The following is a 20605-nucleotide window of genomic DNA, read 5'->3' on the forward strand; positions in this document are numbered from 1 at the left end:
AAAAAGGACTTGGGGGGGGGGGGGAGGGAAGGACACATATGTAATTCCCTTTGTAATACTTATTATAATATTTTTTTAAAAAGAATAAAAAATTTAAAAAAAGCTTTTTCAGCCAAATTCCATGTGTGAGGCTGTCAGACACCATGACAACATGCTTGTGAGAAAAAGGAGAACACACAGCACCAGTGATCTGTTTTACAAGGTGATAGAAAAGTTGTATTTACAGAATTTTAATTATATATACAGTGTGAATGCTAATGAGGTATTTCAAACATGACCATTTTAACCACTCTCAGACCAGACTACCAGTTTGATACCATGTATCATACTGATGGCCATATAGGTTTAAAAAAATACAATTATTAAGAGTAACATCATCACCTACTTAAACATTTCCAGTAGCTTTGCAAAATGTTAACTGAAACTGAGGCACAAAGAGATTCCTAGTTATACTGCCCAATGCAACAATTTGAAGTCGAACCACTGCATACCTCAGCTCAATGTGTCTCATGCTTATGGTGAAGTGTCTACTTCGTGGTAACTAAAAGAAATGGTATTACTGTATATTTTTTAATTAGATTTATTGGGGTAGCATTGGTTAATAAAAGTATATAGGTTTCAAGTGTATAATTCTGATACATCATCTGTATACTGCATTGTGTGCCCACCACTCAAAGTCAAATCTCCTTCCATCACCACATATTTACAAAAATATGGAACACATCACGAATTTGCGTGTCACCCTTATGCAGGGGCCATTCTAATCTCCTCTGTATCATTCCAATTATAATATACTAGAGGCCTGGTGCACAACTTTTGTGCACTGAGGGGGGCTCCCTCAGCCCAGCCTGCACCCTCTTGCAGTCCAAGACCCTCTGGGAGTTCTTAGCACTGCTGCGGAGGCAGGAGAGGCTCCCGCCACCACTGCTGCACTCGCTAGCTGTGAGCCCAGCTTCTGGCTGACACTCTTGCATTGAGTGTCTGCCCCCTGGTGATCAGTACGTGTCATAGCGACCAGTCATTCTGCCGTTCGGTTTATTTGCATATTAGGGTTTTATTATATAGGATGTGCTATCTAAGCTCAATGTATCTCATGCTTACGGTGAACTATCTACTTCATAATGTTGGCAGCGATAATGGCACCAGGTGTTAGACCAGTGGAGTCAGACCAGATCTTGCTTCAGCAACTTCGGTACTAGATACTTGAGTTTTAGCTAAGAAATAATTCATTACTAAGACTCAAGATTTAAAAAAAAGTTTATTTAGAAAGTCACAGAGGTAAAAGAAAGAAGAAATGGGCTCAGAAAACAAATTACAGAGGCAAAAGAAAGGCCTTTGTTGCTTAGGAGAAAGGTAAAGGTAACTCGCCTGCGGGGGGGGGGGCTGTGGGCATGCTCCCAGGAGAGAGAGCCACACTGGGTCCTGGTCTTGAGGGTATTTATCTGGAGGGCTCAGGGGAGGATTCCAATAGAATATTCATCAGCTTTCTAGGTGTGTCCTTACAGGGTCATGGCCTCTAATGATTCGTCAGCATCAGAGCAGGGGGTCATTGCAGCTGGCCCTGATATCAGCCATGGCATTGCCAGTCTGGTTCTGCTGCTTTTCTGGGCCTGGAGCTAAACCACAACTGAGGCCGATATGTTATCCCTAGGGGTTAATGCTTAAGGGAGGAGTAGTGCAAGGGCCCACATGGGAGTCACATGAGGCCACTCTTCAGGCCCTGTTCCTCCTCCCAGGGGGTCTACTGCATGACTAGCAACATGTCAGGAAAGGTTAGGAGAGAGTCAGAACTGCATGACCAGCTACATGAAAGGTCAGGGGGTCTAAACCACATGACCAGTGATATGCTAGGAGAAGAAAAGTTACCCTGGGGGCGAGGTCCTTGTTTTTCCAGTTTCACCCATTACTAGGTACCATGGCCTTTCTGCCCTGGTGACCTTCTGTATCTGGCCATCGTCTTTGTTCTGCTCATGTCAGTCTAACGGTCAACCACAATGGTAATTAAAAGAAATTATTTTAGAGTTAGACCTGAATTCTTTCGGTCTTTTTTCTGTAAATTGGAAAATTTTGCAAATTAAAAAAAATGGAGGAAAATTAGTTGCTAGATTGGTGAAATGTAGAATTGGAAGGGAAAACAACTAACTCAGTCTGAAGAAAACACAGAAAACTTACTAGGAGAGGAGACATCTAAAAGTATGAAAGGTTAGCGAAAAATTTCACAGTGGAACGGTGCAACACTAAAGAAACAGATACAAGAGAGTATGTATGTTAGGGAAATGGTAAGCTGAGCAACAGATAAGAGCTAACAATAGCTGATAATGTATTGAGCATTGAACTAGACACATACAGATATAATCCTCAAAACAGGAAGGTATTATTCCTATCTTACCAATAAGAAAAAAGACTCAGATGTTAATTTGTATTAAGATCACACCACTAGTAAATAGTGGATAGAAGGTTTGGGCCTAAATCTGATTCCAAAAGGTATGTTCTTTTCACTATAATATTAGAACATTACATATCTGATGGTTCTGCAAATTACAATAGGTCTATATTTTGTTGCTGAGGCTTATATACTGAAAATGTGAGAGTAACTAAAAAGACAGATGATTAACCAACAATTCCCGCCACACAACCACAGCTGCTGCCTGCAGGGTTCACTGCAGTTATCAAGTATTACAAATGGACTGTACCATTCACTGAGAGTGATAAATTGCTTACTTATTAAGATTAATAAGAAACTTTCACTCTATAATATGTAAGAATGAGGAGAAAAGTTGAAGATAATCCATTAGCAACAAACAATAATAGCTAAGAACCAATTCGGAAGCCACTCCCTTTCACCAAGAGACAAGCTTATTGTTTTAAAAGCCAGGTTGTGTATCTTCCAACATTGAATTTAAAGATATGTGTGCACAGTTAAATTCTACAGTTCAGAAGGTTTAAGGTAAAAAGTAAAAGTAGGTCTCCTCCCATGACCTCGGAGGTTTTGCACATTATACAAATGTGTGTAGGTACGTCTTCACACAAATATGTATATCTATTTAAATATAGATGGGATCTTACTAAACACAATGCTGGGCAATATTTGTTTCCTATATCTTAAAAATATACTTCGGCCATATTTCCATGCCAATATATTTAAAATTTTAGCTGAAGAATTCTACGCATTGGCTAAATTATGGCACATTCATACAATCACATATTGTACAAATACAGTTTATTTTCAGTATTCTATTGAAAATGCTGCAAGGAACACCCATGAACATGTACATATGCGTGTGCACAAATTTGTGTGTGCGTGTAAGTGTTCTCAAAACATGGTCCATGGACTGCTGAGGGTTCCCTAAGGGCCTTACAAGAGATCAACAAGGTCAAAGCAATTTTCATAATGTGGTTGCATTTTTCACCACACTGACATTTGCACTGCTATCTAAAACCAATGGCAGTAAAACTGCTGGCCTCTTAGCAGGAATCAAGACAATGGCACCAAACTATACTTACTACTAATCATCATATTCCTTACTGCCACTCACTCGTATTAAAATTTCTTTAAATGCCAGTTTCACTTAAGAATATACTTGATAATGCAGAAAATTTACTAACTTTATTTATTAAATCTCAACCCTTAAGACCATTTCTTTTTAAAAATCTGTGGGGGAAAAAACAAACTGTAACTACTGAGACTTGCTATCCAAGTCTAAATATAGGTTGGTTGTTTTTTTAATTTCCTTTAGAGATCTATGATATTAACATTTTGATATTATATGATAAATGGGTCAACATTTGCAAAAAATATGCAAAGTATAGACATTAAAAAATAAAAAATAAATCAGAACTATAAGAATAATTCAACATCATCTTTTCTTACGTTCTCACACATTTTTTATTTGATTGGTTGGAGTTGTTGTGCTGCTGTTTCATAGAAGAGAGGAGTAAATGTGTTCTGAGTTAACAAAACTATATCAAGAACATGAAAACAACTTCAGGTGCCAGATGCTTGCTACATGATATGAATTATTGTAATAAATAGAGGGTCTTCTAACTTCATGGCACAGTATTTCAGCATATGAACATAATTAGCTAATCATCATGTTTTAAAACCACAAATTCAAAATCATCACTTACCAAACACTTTTCCTTTAGCAAATGGAGGAAACAATTCTGAATGTCGAAATAAGTTTTTATGAATTTGCCATAGTTCTTTGTGTAGCTTCTTAAAGTCACTGTATCTCTTCCACACGATTATCTAAAGAGAGAAAAAAAATGTGTATCTCGGTTCAGATATCTGAACATAATTGTTTCATTAGTGTTCAAAATTGTCATGCCAAGACAAACAAATGTATGTTCTAACCAATATGGTTAACTGTCTAAAATTAACTAACATTTGCTTTAAAAATATAGAACAGTAATTTTTCCTCCAAATGTCCCAACTTTTAAATTTCATTTTAAATAAGTACTGTCTTGTTCAAACTGGAAAAACATTCAACTTGGTACAAAGGTCTATCCTACCTAAAATCTCATTTAACCTCTTCAAAACCCAATTACTACTGGCCATGGAAATGAGCTAGATGTCAAAATATATATTCTGTCTCAAAAACAGCATATTTATAAACACAAAATAATTAATTTAGACAATTTTTAAATATAAAATACATACTCAGCATTTGCCTAAAAGGACAAACAAAGTGAATAACACTGAGGGAAAAATAACTATGTAGCAAGTAATTAACATGAACTTTTTATTTCATAAATCCCAATTTAAAGTAGTAATAAGATTTCTGAAAGCAAGGTGAATCTTGATCAGAATACCATTAAAAGTAGTATATTTCAAAAATAACATTCATTTAGATTATACAGCATATAAAAAGTAAATATACCTTCATTAGTTCTAATTATTGTTTAACCTCGTTCAGATTAAATTAGGAAAAAAACTTTATAAAGGAAAAGGACTTGAACATGGCCTTGGTATCACTGATTCACCCCTCAGTCTCCATAAAATGAGTAAACTACATTTTAAATTCCATCACCTAGTATATTGGGGCCTTTGCTTAAAAAAAAAAAAAAAAAAAAAAAAAAAACCCTACTACCTCAATTCTAACAAAGTCAATATTAAAAATTTACTCTAGGGTCAGTGGGTAGAGCATCGGCCTGGGGACCGAAGGGTCCTGGGTTCGATTACAGTCAAGGGTTGGGGGCTCGATCCCCAGTAGGAGGTGTGCAAGGGGCAGCCGACCGGTGATTCTCTCTCTCATCGTAGATGTTTCTCTCTCTCCCTCCCTCTCCCTTCCTTTCTGAAATCAATAAAGACATATTAAAACACACACACACACACACACAGCAACAACACAAAGGTATTATTCCACCTCCATGTAGAAGAAAAAAAAATTTTACTCTATGTATGTGTGAAATCCTTCACTAAACTTTGTCAAACTACCAAAAATTCTACCATGATTAATAAGTTTCTTGTTTCTAACACAGACATAATCTAGGGGACTAATCAAACTGTCGCATGAATTAACTTAAGTAAACTGCTCCCTCCTGATGCTTGCTTTTATTCATTTACTCAACAATAAAAGTGGTCATCAAAACAAGTATTTCATGGCCCTACTTTGTGCTAGGTACTGTGTTGGCACAAAGAATGAAGAAATGAGAAACAACCCCTGCCCTCAAAGAGTTCCAGTCTAGTGAGGAAGATAAGCCAACTCAGTAAGCACATCACAAGACAGCAGCGCGATCAATGCTAGAAGGGCAGCCCAGGGCGATGTGGAAGGAGCACCTCCACCAGCGTTGGATCTCTAAGAAGGCTTCACAGAAAGTATTACCTTAGGTGAGTGACCTAAAGGGAAGTAGACCAACAAAAATAAAGACAGAAAGAAGGAGTTGTAGATGAAGTTTTTAAAAGGAGAACGATGCCAAATATAATTACTGCAATTTTAGCTTTGCAACTGGATAAATGGTGATGCTATTCCCTAAGATGAAAAGCCAAGGGAGAAAAAGCTGTTTGGCGATAAGAACAAAGTTCAACTTTAGATACATTTAATTTAGGTACTTGTGACACATCTAATTGGAGATGTCCCATAGGGTGGACGGGTTTATGGTTCGAGAGCAAGAACTAAGCAAGATGTATTAATTTGGGGTCGCTCAGTAAAGGTTGCTCAGCATCTGTAATGAGATGAGGAACCTAACAACAGAATGATAGGGAACCCTAACACCCAGGGGCCAGCCAGAAGTAAGGAAAAGAACACCAAGTGCAGAGTGTTTAAGAAGCCTGACTATGCCGTGAGAGAGGGTACATAGAAGAAGAAATGTTATTTTAAAATGGAAGTAAATATGACCAATGCTGAGGGCAAAGAACCAACAGTTCCAGTAAAAGACAAAGCAAGAGGAATTGAGAGAGCCAGACCAATACTTGAAAAGCAAAGGTCCTTGGAATAGGTAAAATTAAAGTGATTTTAATTTTCCTATTTTATGCTTCTCTGTAGTTTTTAATTTTAATACATGAACATAATTCTGCCATGGGAAAAAAACAATGTTACTTTCATATTTTTAAAATAGAGCAAATTATGGTGGTACCACAGTGCCAAAGGGCTTAAGGAGAAAATGAGTGACTGGCTTGTAAAAGTAATCTTACATAAAATAAATGCAAAGCCATTATAAACTAGAAATTAGAGCTATTCAATAGACTATAGAGCTCATGGAAACAAATCTGCAGATAAAATGTATATTCTATTTAGGGTCACTGTAAAATAAAGGCACTGTAACTTAAGGGGCAAAAGTTAATTTAGTCATAATAATGATAATAATACCATGGTATATAAACCAGTAGATTGTCAGAGCAAGAATAAGAACCACCCCCACAAGGTGAGAATCTGTGTTTCTTCACCATGTCCTAATTTATTCACTCACATATTCCTTATTTTCACACTACAACTTTAGAACTGAATGATCTAAGAACAAAGGGCAAGAAAGCAGGAAACCAAAACATCACAAAATGTCACCATTTACTGACTCCTTTTAAGTTTGGACATTTCTAGAAACCTTAAAAATGGAAAAGTAAACAGAAGCACACTCCCATTATATCAACAAGTATAAATGTTTATAATTAGACTACACATAGTCCCAACAGATACATGCAAAAAATTATTTTCTCTAATAATCAAATTTTTCCTATTATAGAAAAAAATCAAGGGGAGTGGGTGGAGGTGGGAGAGCGCATAGATGGGTTAAATGGTGATGGAAAAATAAAATGAAATAAAAATCACTGAATAACAGTTATTGCTGTATTGAACCATTTCTGCAGAAATTTCTTATTCATTAAAATTATGAGTAAAATTCCTCAATTAAATAGTAATTTAATGACAATCATACATAGACTACAAATTTAATAAAAGCTTAATTATCAGAAACATTCCTTTATTTTTATATTAAAAAGTTTTAAGATAACTTCATTTTTTTTAAATATATTTTATTGGTTTTTTACAGAGAGGAAGGGAGAGGGATAGAGAGTTAGAAACAACGATGAGAGAGATACATCGATCAGCTGCCTCCTGCACACTCCCCACCGGGGTTGTGCCCGCAACCAAGGTACATGCCCTTGACCGGAATCGAACCTGGGACCCTTTAGACCGCAGGCTGACGCTCTATCCACCAAGCCAAACTGGTTAGGGCAAGATAACTTCATTTAATGATACCAAAAACCTTTAGATCGCTTGTATTTTACAAAACCACTCAATTCAATTAACTTTTCCTTTTTACTCTTCCATAGTACTAGAACCTGCTGGATCATCTACCATACTATTGCTTATTAATTTTCTTTCCCTTGACACATTTCTGACACCAGTAAAATGTACTACCTACAGAGAAACAGAGCCAGATAGGTTCCTTTTTTTAAAGGGTGGGAGAGGGAGGGCATATTTCCACCTCTCTCTTTACTTGATACAAGTATTCATGCCCTAGAGACTCTTCTGAACAAGAGGCCACATTGACTATTATTGCTCCCCCTCCGATTCATCCATGCTGCTCTTAATAAATAAAAATTTAGAGAAAAAGTTTAACAGATATGAAAAAAAAGCTGATAATTTTAAAATCATTTATTCCATGTTAGTATTTAAGCATTCTTGGGAAGAAAACACTGCATGTGCTAAAGTAGGTAGGTAGGTAGGTAGGTAGATAGGTATGTATGTATGTATGTATGTATAAAACAAACAGCAAAATTTCTCGTTTTATAAGGATAGCATATTTTTAGCCCTATATTTGGTTAGATTAAGTATACATTGACTAATCCTCAATACGCCTGCAAAGTCTAAATTCTAAAGGAATAACTAAATGAATCAGTTAACAGAAAGAGAAAGTAAAAGAAAAGGAAATGGAAACAAATTCTAAAGGGTGAATTCCTCTCCTTAAAGAGAATCCCAATGTTTCAATGAAACATATGGGAAACTAAAAAGTATTGTTATAATTTTGAGGTTATTCTATATTTTAAGAAGCCAAACAGAAGACATGGTTGTTTGGGGGGTTTTTATAGCATTTCTAACAAAGGACCATGCAATCATCTAACTAAAGGACACTTACAAGAGTTTTCTGATGAATGGCTCACCAACAGTTGTTATTATAAAAGAGTTTTTCCAAAAAAAGGATTAAGGAAATGGCAGAGAGTATGTTCATGATAGGTTGGTTCAGGATTCTCCCTGGAAAAGGGGAACATCAAGCTACAAACTACAGCATAGCAATCAGACAATATTTTCAAAAGAAACACAACCCATTTTCAGTTTAAGAGAGTTGTAAATTTCAAAAGCAGAAAACCCTAGTATTGACTACTAATTCAACACTCTAAAGGATTCTAAATCCTAAAGAACAGTTCATACTAATCAGCTGACACTTAAGTAGAGAGTGTACTTCAATCAATGGTGCAAATCACTTTCTCTGCCATTTTAGAAGGATAGATATATAGATACATCTTCTTTTCTTCCAAAATAACATTACAATAGTCTCTTCATGGTTACTGGGGCTAGGAGATGTAGGGAGGAGTTAGATATCTTAAAACCCTAGGAAAATAGTTAAGGAATCTTTTAAAAATATGTCCTTTTTGAACTATTTTTTAACCATAAGAGAAAAAACAAATACCATATTAGATATAGTAAGAAATGGTAATGTATAAAAGTCAAAATATATCCTAAATCTGATGTCACATACACAAACCAAGCAGTACCAAACAATCCACTTAAATGTATGAATCAAGCCAGATTTTTCTGTAAGAAGTAGTGGGGCTTGTGGCTAAATCGAAAATACATACCCCACCTAAAGACATTAAAATTCAATAAAAAATAAAAAAAAATACTGTTGCAGAATTAAGACTGCTCATTTACAATGTCTGTTTCTTTAGTAAGAAATAAAATCCCCAACATGCTATGTTTTTCTAATCTTAGTGAAAATGAGATCAAGGTAATCACTTTGGAAGGTATATAAATGTCTAATCATTATGTTGTTCACCTGGAACTAATATAATACTGTATGTCAACTGTTATTAAACAATAAATTAATTTTTTTAAAGAAAATGAACAAGCACTAATATAAAAGTAAATTTTAAAACTGTTAAAATAAGCGAAAATACATACCCCCCCCAAAAGACATTAAAATTCAATAAAAAATAAAAAAAATACTGTTGCAGAATTAAGACTGCTCATTTACAATGTCTGTTTCTTTAGTAAGAAATAAAATCCCCAACATGCTATGTTTTTCTAATCTTAGTGAAAATGAGATCAAGGTAATCACTTTGGAAGGTATATAAATGTCTAATCATTATGTTGTTCACCTGGAACTAATATAATACTGTATGTCAACTGTTATTAAACAATAAATTAATTTTTTTAAAGAAAATGAACAAGCACTAATATAAAAGTAAATTTTAAAACTGTTAAAATAAGTAAGCTCCTCAGATAGGGTTCCTAAAGGTATATAAGTACAAAATAATAATAAATACAGAACCACAGTTTTAAGCAAAAACCTTAACAAACGTATCATTTTAGAGAAAGGGAGAGTTGGCAAAAGAAACTTAGCATCTACAAAATTTAAAAAAGAAACATCTACACCCGAAGCAGTTTTCCAAGATGTCAACTCAATATAAAAATGGAAGTACACAGAAACCCATAACTTAATATTAATATCTTTAAAATTAATACTAGTTACCAAATACTTTTCAAGTTTATATTAAACAGGCATCATAATTTAGAGATAGGTAAATAGGAGCCCTTAACTAATACTGAAATCTGATGAGTATGAGAAAAATTATTACATTATTAAATATCACTAAGGTTCCTAAAAATCTTATTTTTATAATTTAACATCGACTAAAATCTAACACATATTTAATACATCTGAATAATCTTCAAATTCTTAGTCATATAACTTAAAACCTATGACAACTTAAAATATACTTAATAGGTCTGAACTAGGACACTTCTGCTACTGTTTTGTGAGCTGAAGACAATCTCCACACAAACATACCAACACAAAGACTGACAAACAATTCAATTTGCTCAATCGAGCATTTAGTTAAATTTTTGTCAAATATATAAAATAAAATTTTCATATAACATGTTACCTCCTGGACATCCTCTGGATTTCTTCGTGAAATAACCTGAAACAAAACATACACAGAAATATCTCATCATTATCAAAATTTAAGATTTCACATTTGTATAATTACTTTCAATAGTATTTGTATAAGAATTTCAATTTGCTTAAAGCAGCGGTTCTCAACCTGTGGATCACGACCCCTTTGGGGATCAAATGACCCTTTCACAGAGGTCACATCGCCTAAGACCATCGGAAAACACATATATAATTACATATTGTTTTTGTGATTAATCACTATGCTTTAATTATGTTCAATTTGTAACAATGAAAATACATCCTGCATATCAGATATTTACATTACGATTCATAACAGCAGCAAAATTACAGTTATGAAGTAACAACGAAAATAATTTTATGGTTGGGGGGTCACCACAACATGAGGAACTGTATTAAAGGGTCGAGGCATTAGGAAGGTTGACAACCACTGACTTAAAGCATAAGGAAATAGCCTTAGCCGGTTTGGCTCAGTGGATAAAGCATTGGCCTGCAGACTGAAGGGTCTCGGGTTCAATTCCAGTCAAGGGCACGTACCTCAGTTGCAGGCTCCTGGCCCTGGTCAGGGGCATAAGGAAGGCAACCAATCAATGTGTCTCTCTCACATCTCACATCAGTATTTCTCTCTGTCTCTCCCTCACCCTTCCACTCTCTCTAAAAATCAATGGAAAAAATGTCCTCGGGTAAGGATTTTAAAAAAAAGAAGGAAATACCATATTATTTCACTTACACAGAACTCAGCTATATAACTTCACTATCTGAAACACATACTAAAAAATCCAGCAAAAAGGCAGCTGAAATAAAGTCCAAACACTAAAGTTCATGTATTACATTTACATGAGAATGCCTCAGCCTTCACTTTCACTTGACATTATTCTACCAAACTTGTCTAATCCTCTTCTCAGACTCCATATAAATTAAAAATATATAAAGCAGCTGCAAATGGACAAAGTATACAGGGATTGCTCTGGATTATTTCTTACAACTGGAAGTGAATCTACAATTAGCTCAATAAAAATTTCAATGAAAAAAAAAAAATACAGCCCTAGCTGGTTTGGCTCAGTGGATAGAGCACTGGCCTGAGGACTGAGGGGTCCCAGGTTCAATTCCAGTCAAGGGCACATGCCCAGGTTGCGGGCTCAATCCCCAGTAGGGGGCATGCAGGAGGCAGCCAATCAATGATTCTCTCTCATCACTGATGTTTCTATCTCTCTCTCCCTCTCCCTTCCTCTGAAATAAATAAAAATATTAAAAAAAAAAAAAAAAAAGAAATCCAATCGTATCAAAAAAAAAAATACAGCCACAATGCTCAGATACACCAATATCTATGAGAAGTAATCACTGACCACCTAATGGTGAAGAAAACAAAAGTAACTTATAAAAAATTATAATCAGCATTCAAGGACAATGCTGTCTTCATTCTCTGAGCAAAGAGGAGGAGGGAGGATTCTTTCAGACTTCTCTAATTACAAAAGCCAAAAGGTCTAACACCATTTAGAAAGATTTCCTCACAAAACTAGAAAAGAAGAAGGCTGGGTGCTTAAATCATTAAAAAGTAATGTAGAGTGGGAAAATCTCACATTAAATACATAATAACATCTATGTAAATGTAAAATTCATGAACTTGATGCTACAATACGCATTTTGCAAAAGCTAAAAGATACATTAAGCACATAAAAATGGTTGCCTATAGATGAAAGGAAGAAAACATTTTTGATAACTACTGACAATACCATGAACTGGGGATTAGGATCAACTCAACACTACTGCAGCCCAAAACAAAAACAGCAGTAATTGTTTATGTACTCCACAAAACCCTGTCAACCATTAGATTTTACTTATTCTTTCACTTATTCAACAAATATTAGTGCCTACTCTGCAGGTAGGTACTGAAGTATAATGGAGAATACATCAGGCTTGATTCCTATGCCACTACACTATAAAAACATAATCACTTGCCAGATACCTTACCAAGTTCAACCAAATGACAACCCACTATGAGCTGTTCGGTAGACCCACAGGTGTAATCTCATTTAAATCAGTTAAGAATGTGTCCTCTGACGTGGACAACAAAAACAAAGGGGTTAGAATAACATGAGCTGAGCCCAGATGTCCATTAGTAACAACTCTTTCTAGTTATGTAATTCTCTTCAGCAAAATTGATGAAAAATAAGAATACCAATCAGAAATCTGAAGTAAGAATATGACCATACTGAAAATGAACAAAGTTGAGCCCTGAGACCAAGCTATTTATAACTTTTAATACTATATTAGCAATGATCTCAACAAGTAATATCAATTCTAAAACAAAAATACAACATTCACTCTGATATAGACTGTTACTACTTCGTAATTTTTCCCTGAGGTGACTTTCAATATTTTGTCACAAAATTCAGCCAACAAATTCCATAACAGTTGGAATTTAAAGAAGTGACATCTTTCATTTAAAGTTCATAAATTTCTGTTGCAAGCGTTAACTACCAATGGCTCATTAAGTACTTACTTGAGAAGTCTCGATAGATAGATGATAGATAGATAGAAAGATAGATAGATAGATCGATAGATAGATAGATATAGATAGATAGAATTCTATTGCCAAGTCATGTTGAAAACTATTACCCTAAAGCAGTGCTTCACAAACCACACTGCATGGAATACTGGTATTCTTTAAAATCAGTGATCTCAAAAGACTAATGATGAACTCAGTTTACCTTTGTTTAAAAAAGAAACAACAGTACTTTATGAAGCCTTGTAAATCTCCAAAAGGAAGCTATATAGTATTTCCCAAGGTCATCTATCTACTCAACTTTCTATTTTTATCATATGTTTTTTATTTATTATTATTTTTGTATTTAGTGTGACACCTACTAAAATTTGGAACACAGTGGAAAATGCTACTGCAATGTTTGTGGTCCATCCGCCTCTGTTAATGTCAAAAGCAAATTCTCAATTTAGGAAAACAATAAGGTAACTATCTCCTACTGTGCTAAGAAATTAAATCTTTTCCTTCATTCAGCAAAACCCTGCCTCATAGGATGAGACAATCAAGGACCAAGAGCATACAGTAACACAGTAATACTAATAATATTAATCAATAACAGGCAGTACCTAATCTCACAACTCTGTGATTCTAAACAAAGTGCTCTTTCTGGGACACAATGAAACCAGCCCTCCTAGACATTAAAATTCCAAGTATGTGAGAAATATTCCTATTGGCTGTTAGGTAAATCCATTTTGTCTTTACAAAGAAATGCCAATCAAAAGCTGAAGAAGCACGCTGGCAGAACAGAAAGAATTAAGAAGAAAGGGATTTGAATACTTGCTCTGGCACTAGCCATGAATTGCTTTTTTACCAGTTCCCTAATAAACAAAAACAACAAAAAATCTTAAAATGAGCCCTCTTGCCTATCCTTAAACAAAGACCAGACTTTATAGCTTGGCCTACCTCAGGCCCATAATAATCAACAGATCAAATTGTCATTAGGTCCTCTCCAGTGTGCTAAATTATATTATCTACTTAACAAATATTTAATAAGGAGCTCAGATATAATCCAGGAACTGTACTTCTGGGTATTTATCCAAAGAAACCCAAAACACTGAATCAAAAATACATATCCATCCATGTGTTCATTGCAGCATTATTTACAATAGCCATGATATGGAAGCAATCTAAGTGCCCATCAATAGATGAACAGATAAAGAAGTGATGCATATATACAATGGAACATGACTCAGCCATAAAAAAAGGATGAAATCTGGTCATCTGCAACAACATGGAAAGGCATGTGGTTCTCAACCTTCCTAATGCCGTGACCCTTTACAGTTCCTCATGTTGTGGTGACCCCCAACCATAAAATTATTTTCGTTGCTACTTCATAACTGTAATTTTGCTACTGTTATGAATCGTAATGTAAATATCTGATATGCAGGATGTATTTTCATTGTTCGCCACCCACAGGTTAAGAACCTCTGGCCTAGAGGGTATTGTGCTCAGTGAAATAAGTCAGACAAAGAAAGACAAATGCCATATGATTCCACTTATAAGTGGGATCTAAAAAACAAAACAAACAAACAAGCAGAATAGAATTAGATTCACAGATACAAAGAACATTTTGATGGTTGCCAGATGGGAGGAGGAGGGTTGGGGGGATGGATGAAAATGGTGAAGGGATTAAGAAGTACAAATTGGTAGTTACAGAATAGTCATGGGGATGTAAAGTACAGCATAGGGAATATAGTCAATAATATTGTAATAACTATGTATGGTGTCAGATGGGTACTAGATTTATCGGGGTGATCACTTTATAAGTTATATAAATGTCTAATCACTGGGTTATACAACTGAAACTAATATAATATTGTATGTTAACTGTAATTTAAAAATAGAAGATTTTTTTAAAAGACATAGTATTAAGCTACAGTTTACAAGGATATAAGCATAGGAGGGAAGGCAGGGGAGAGTGGGTGGGTGGGAGGTAAACAGGGACAATTTGGTGGTGAAAGCCTGGGGTGGGAGATGGGGGCAGGCTGGAGGGGGCTAATGGGGGAAAAAGGGGGACATATATAATACTTTCAACAAGAAAGATTTTTTTTTAAAAAGGACTTAGTATTAAGCTACAGTTTACAAGTATATATGCTATCAAGAGAAATAAAAGCACATGCCCAAATACTCGTATACAAATGTTCATAATAGCTGTTTTCATAACCAAAAACTGGAAACGACCCAAATGTCCATCAACAGGTAAACAGATTAATTGTAATATAACCATACAATGGAATATCAGTCAGCAATAAAAGAGAATAAAAACAGACAACATAGTTGTATCTCAAATAATCATGCTAAGTTAAAGGAGCCAGACCAGAAAGAAAAGTGCATACTGTATAATTTCAATTATATAAAATTGTAGAAAACACACCTAATCGATCACAGAAAGGCGACCAGTGTTTGCCTAGAGACAGGGAGTGAAGAGAGGGGATTGACCTCAAAGGAGCATCAGGGAGCTTCTGCCATGATGACCGTGGTGGTGCTTACACAACTACAGGTGTCCCCAAAAAATGTACACACACTGTTATGGCTGATAGCTCAATTTTGGAAATAAAATGTACTTTAATACACACTGCCTTTATAATTATGCAAAATGTGTGTCTATATTTTGGGGGACACCCAATAGTATGTATATATTTGTCCAAAATCATCAAACTGTACACTTAAAATTGGTGCATTTTAATGTATATAAAATAAATAAAGTCATATAAACAAAATAAAGTCATAAAGCAACTGTCTTTTTTACATAAAGGCATACCTTTTGCTTTCCATACTCATGGAAAGAATACAAGCAAGAACAACCATTAACTTAATGTTGATGAGAAATCTATATCACAGTATGAGAATTTTGTAAACTTAGCATGATGAAACAAGCCAAAACTGCTAATGGTTCTTTTATATCTCTGTCTCCTTCAACTAAAGAATCAAAGAAACCTACAAAAGAATTTTCCAATTCTGAATAGAGGTACTTATTCTAGATAAAAAGTAATAAGCAACACAGAGTTTAACTAGGAAATATGTTAACAAGCTTGTAACTGGCCACAAGGTTCCAGAAAACTATTTTTTTTTAAGTATAAAGGAGATTTAAGAAGATGCAAGAGCTTTTATGCTGCCCAAAATTTAATAATGATACTTCTGATTATTCTAAATCTACTCCTTCATAAAGAACCCTGCAAGGATCAAGAATTTAGAGATTATTCCTTAAAGCTTAAAGTAAATCAGTAGCAGGAAACATAGAGAAGACATTCCTAATTTTTATCTCATAAAGTTCTCTCAGGAGAATACTACTTACCTGGTTAATTCTCCTGAGGAAAGATGTTTTCCTCCTTAAGTCTCAAAAAAAATTAACCAATATTTTATTTGTTTTATAATATTAAGTACAGTTACTTTTTAAGTATATTTTCATGTTGACCCTCAAACATTAAAATTAAAATCTGTCACAAAAGCAACAAATGAGGACATAAACATTTACAAAGAGAAGAAAAGCCGTGTAAGCAATTTTCAAGTTCAAATAACCACAGCAATATGTAGCATGCATATTATATAGATTTGGTTAGTCCTGAGGCAATGTGCTACTTTGTGTTCTAATTTATGTTGTCATAAAAGTTAGTTCAGTAAATAGTCCACAGCTTAAGAAAAGATACTTAAGATCTGAATTGGGTTAACCTCTCCTTTTGTAAAGTAAGAATACAAGCAATTATCATATACAGTGTTTGCTATTCAAGTTCCAAACACATTTATGCCTTCAAGCCCTTATTGGCTCTCTCCCTTCTAGCTACCCTTCCACCTACGGCGCCCTCCCCTTTTGTCACCACCTATCTGGATTCTTCTCATCTTTCACCACCGGTCTTAATTGGTACATGTTCCCAGATCCCTTGAGCCAGAAGCAATCTCTGTCTTCTGAAATCCCATAGCTCTTTTCTATTCTCTTGTGGCACTTAACACTTTCTGTCTTGTACTATACTTCTTCAAAACCTGTAAACCTCTTCTACTATGAATATCCTTGAAAGAAGGTCCATGCTTTATTCAGCCTCTATCCCTTGCAGCATTTAGTGCCTGGAACTAAACACTTACTGAGCGTGTTGCCTAGAATGGAGAGGAAAACATTCAACAATGTTTTTTAGACACTGTGTGCCATGCACTGTCTTAGCTGGTATAAAAGGAAACAAATACCAATGATAAAGACCTATTCTGAATATACTAGAGACACAGACATATAACAGATTAATACAATATAACTGTGGTGTTATAATAAGGGATGAACGGGGTGCTATGAGGGAAACATTACATATGTTGAAAATTGTTCTAATTCCATAAATTATATTAGGAAACTAAGTCTCAATGTTTGAAGGTCCCAATGCCTACAATGGTTTCAAGAGTGGTATAATAAGGGCCCTTAATCTAAAAAAAAACAAAACAAAACAAACTTTTACACTACACCTATATAACAGCTTTACTTGCAAACAGGGAGTAGCAAATTTCCCTCTATTCTCAGTACAGCCCTCTAGGCCAGGCCTGGTCTTATCTTTAAACAAACTTGCTCAACCCACCTTCTGACATTTGTCTCAACTGTGCACCATTTCTATAAAGCACATGCCAAGTTGTTCTCAAGACCTAGTTCCTGAGCTGTCACACATGATCACTACAGCCTCCAAATGTGTATTGTGGTATCACTACTACCTGTACCTCTCCTTTTTCAAGCAATTAATGGCAATGATAAAGTTAATTCTGAACTTTTTATATAATTTGGAGTTAGGCAGAAGTGGCCTCAAATCCCAGATGCGTTGCTGACTTGCAATGTAAAGTTGGGCAAGTTACAAAACCTCCGGCAACCTCAGTTTCCTCATCGTAAAAATTAGCAGTAACTTGGGTGATGTGTACAAAATGCCGAATACATATGCATACTCATACACACATACATGCCTACACATAGACTTACTTAATCTTACTCTTCTTTATTTCCCAAGGAGAGAGACACAAGCTCTCTTTAAAAGGAGCAAGAGCAATTTTTAGTACCAAAGCGGGTACTACGAATTGAACCCGGTTAAGTTAACATAGAGGAGACTCGCAGCCTTTAAATGTGCTCTCAAGGCAGCTCACCCAAGTAACCTTCAGTGGAATTTCTCCTCTGTCTCCCACCGTAAACCATGAAAGACTCAAAGGCAAAAAGGCAGGCGGCAAAGGTACTGGGCTGTGACCCTAACACCGACATCCTCGAGAGTCCGTCTGCCTCAGTGCAAACAATGACGCTGTATAAATGGCCGAGGGAAGAAAGGCCCATTACATAAGTAAGATAAGACAATAAATCCTATCTTTAACCTGCACATCCCTCGGAAGCAAGCAAACCCACTTCTGCAAAATTTCAGCCTCCGAAGAGAAAGTTCAAATGGGATGGGGGCTGAGTCATCCATGGAAAACCATCAACCCCTGCCCCACCGGGAACGGGGACAACTCCGCAGCCTTCCCGGGTGGAGTCCCGAGCATCCCACCCTCAGCGCTCCCCAGCCTTCCCCGGGTTCCCCCTCTGACGCACGCCCGGCACAGGCGCCCCGAGTCCCACCCTCGGCTCCGACCGGGGCCAGGTACCCCCACGCCAGGGTCCCCACCCCAGACCCTCACCTCCCAATTCAGGATCCCACCCCCGCCTGACACCCGCACTCACCCGGGCGGTGACCTTATACACCGTGTAGCCCCTCGGGTGTCGCTGAGGCTCGGTGACCGTGTAGAAACGGGCCAGGTCGGCACCCCGCTCCCGAGGAGAGGTCATCCTCCCTCCGCCTCAGCCGCCGCCGCCGGCCGAGGACCATCGGTGCGCCCGGCGCCGCGCTCCCCGGGTCCCCAGCGGGGCGAAGCAGCGGCACAGCGGTGGGGGCGGTGGCTCCGCCGCGGCGCCGCTGGCGCACGGCTCTGCTTCCGGGTCGGCAGAGGAACTTCCGGGTCAGGCTGCTCGGAGCAACTCCGGGGCGGAGACTTCGTTTTAGGTTCTGAACCGCCCCGGCCTGGGTTTGGCAAGTAGGCGAGGACCGCCGCGGCGGAGAACCGAGACGCCTCTCCCAAGTCTGCTTGTGCGCTAGCGCCGTCCCCTTCCGGGTTCTGTGACAGCTGTTACGGCCACGACACTCCGGTGGCAGCTCGGACCTCCACCCCTGCCCAGCCTGTGTGCACAAGTATTAAGGGTGGAGCGATGCCCTGGCCGAGCATCTTCTTTCCTTCCCCACTCACGATCTATCGTTTTAAATACCTACAATAGCATTTGAACTTTCCGCAGACATGACTCTTCTCTCTAACAGGCATCCTGTCCACCTGTGCGCCTGTCTTTCTGCCTGCACGGCAAGCCCCAACCCTATGTCAATATTGAAATTCATCCCCTCAGATTCTAAAGGTGGGAGCCTGTGTCTGGCTTGGGGAGGGCGGGGGGGCGGAATCAGACGAGCTCTCAAAACTAGGAAGATAGAGTTTCCGGTTTCAATTGATTCTATCCACAGCTTGGCAATTCCTTTACTTTTCCTTAATCATGAAATTGCCATTCTCCGTAACAGTCATTCCAAGTCTTTTGTCATTTTCTTCAATCCTCTATTCCTCTTCGTCTTGACTCCCTACCCTTTGCCCTCTGCCCCAACTTCTTTACAGAGGGAGAAAAGGATGAACCCTTAGTAACAATCCCTTCATGTTCTCACATTTCTATTCCGACCTGAGATGTAGACATATCTCTCATTTTTAAAACTAATCACTCCTCCTGTGCACTGAAACCTATCCTCTTTGGCAGACATTGTTTCATCAATGGCATCCCAACTCTGCTTTCTGTACCTTTTTTTAAAAATATATATTTTATTGATTTTTTTTTTTTTTTTTTTTTTTTTTATAGAGAGGAAGGGAGAGGGATAGAGAGTTAGAAACATCGATCAGCTGCCTCCTGCACACCCCCTACTGGGGATGTGCCTGCAACCAAGGTACATGCCCTTGACTGGAATCAAACCTGGGACCCTTCAGTCCGCAGGCTGACGCTCTATCCACTGAGCCAAACCGGTTAGGGCTGCTTTCTGTACCTTTAATCTCTTCCTCATCACTGTCTCCTTCTCTGCCTACATATGCATAAATCTATCATTCATTTATTAAACTTGAATTCACCACCTTCTATATGCCAGACATGTTAATTAGGCATTGGAGTTAAAAAAGATAGTCCCTGCTATCTAGTGGCATCTAGTAGGAAAAAACAGAGAATAATTAAAATATATCATGCTAAGTATCAGGATATATATATATACTAGAGGCCCGGTGCACAAAAATTTGTACACTCGGGGGGGCGGGGGGAGGGGGGTCCCCCAGCCCGGCCTGTGCCCTCTCGCAGTCTGGGACCCCTTGGGAGATAACGACCTACTGGCTTAGGCCTGCTCCCGGGTGGCAGAGGGCAGGCCCAATCCCTAGGTG

The 20605-nt window shown here is 37.3% G+C and overlaps 1 protein-coding gene across 7 annotated transcripts in view; it reads right to left on the minus strand.

Annotated features, from left to right (window-relative positions):
* Window positions 1-19104, minus strand: part of RPS6KC1 (ribosomal protein S6 kinase, 52kDa, polypeptide 1) — a 130822-nt gene extending 111718 nt beyond the window's left edge. For 3 of the 7 annotated variants that reach the window (XM_014538772.1, XM_005865158.2, XM_014538773.1), the window contains exons 1-3: window positions 18840-19087; window positions 10604-10639; window positions 4129-4249 (exon numbers count right to left, since the gene is read on the minus strand). In XM_014538772.1, coding sequence (XP_014394258.1) covers window positions 4129-4249; window positions 10604-10639; window positions 18840-18944 — 262 coding nt within the window. In that variant the 5' untranslated portion in view covers window positions 18945-19087. Of the gene's footprint in view, window positions 1-4128; window positions 4250-8574; window positions 8691-10603; window positions 10640-18277; window positions 18308-18839 lie in introns of those variants that run through there. The other 4 variants (XM_014538776.1, XM_005865156.2, XM_014538775.1 and 1 more) reach the window with 4 other exon arrangements.
* Window positions 19105-20605: the final 1501 nt, after the last annotated feature.

This window comes from Myotis brandtii, unplaced genomic scaffold (genome assembly GCF_000412655.1).
Source record: "Myotis brandtii unplaced genomic scaffold, ASM41265v1 scaffold197, whole genome shotgun sequence".
In the NCBI taxonomy this organism is placed as follows: domain Eukaryota; kingdom Metazoa; phylum Chordata; class Mammalia; order Chiroptera; family Vespertilionidae; genus Myotis; species Myotis brandtii.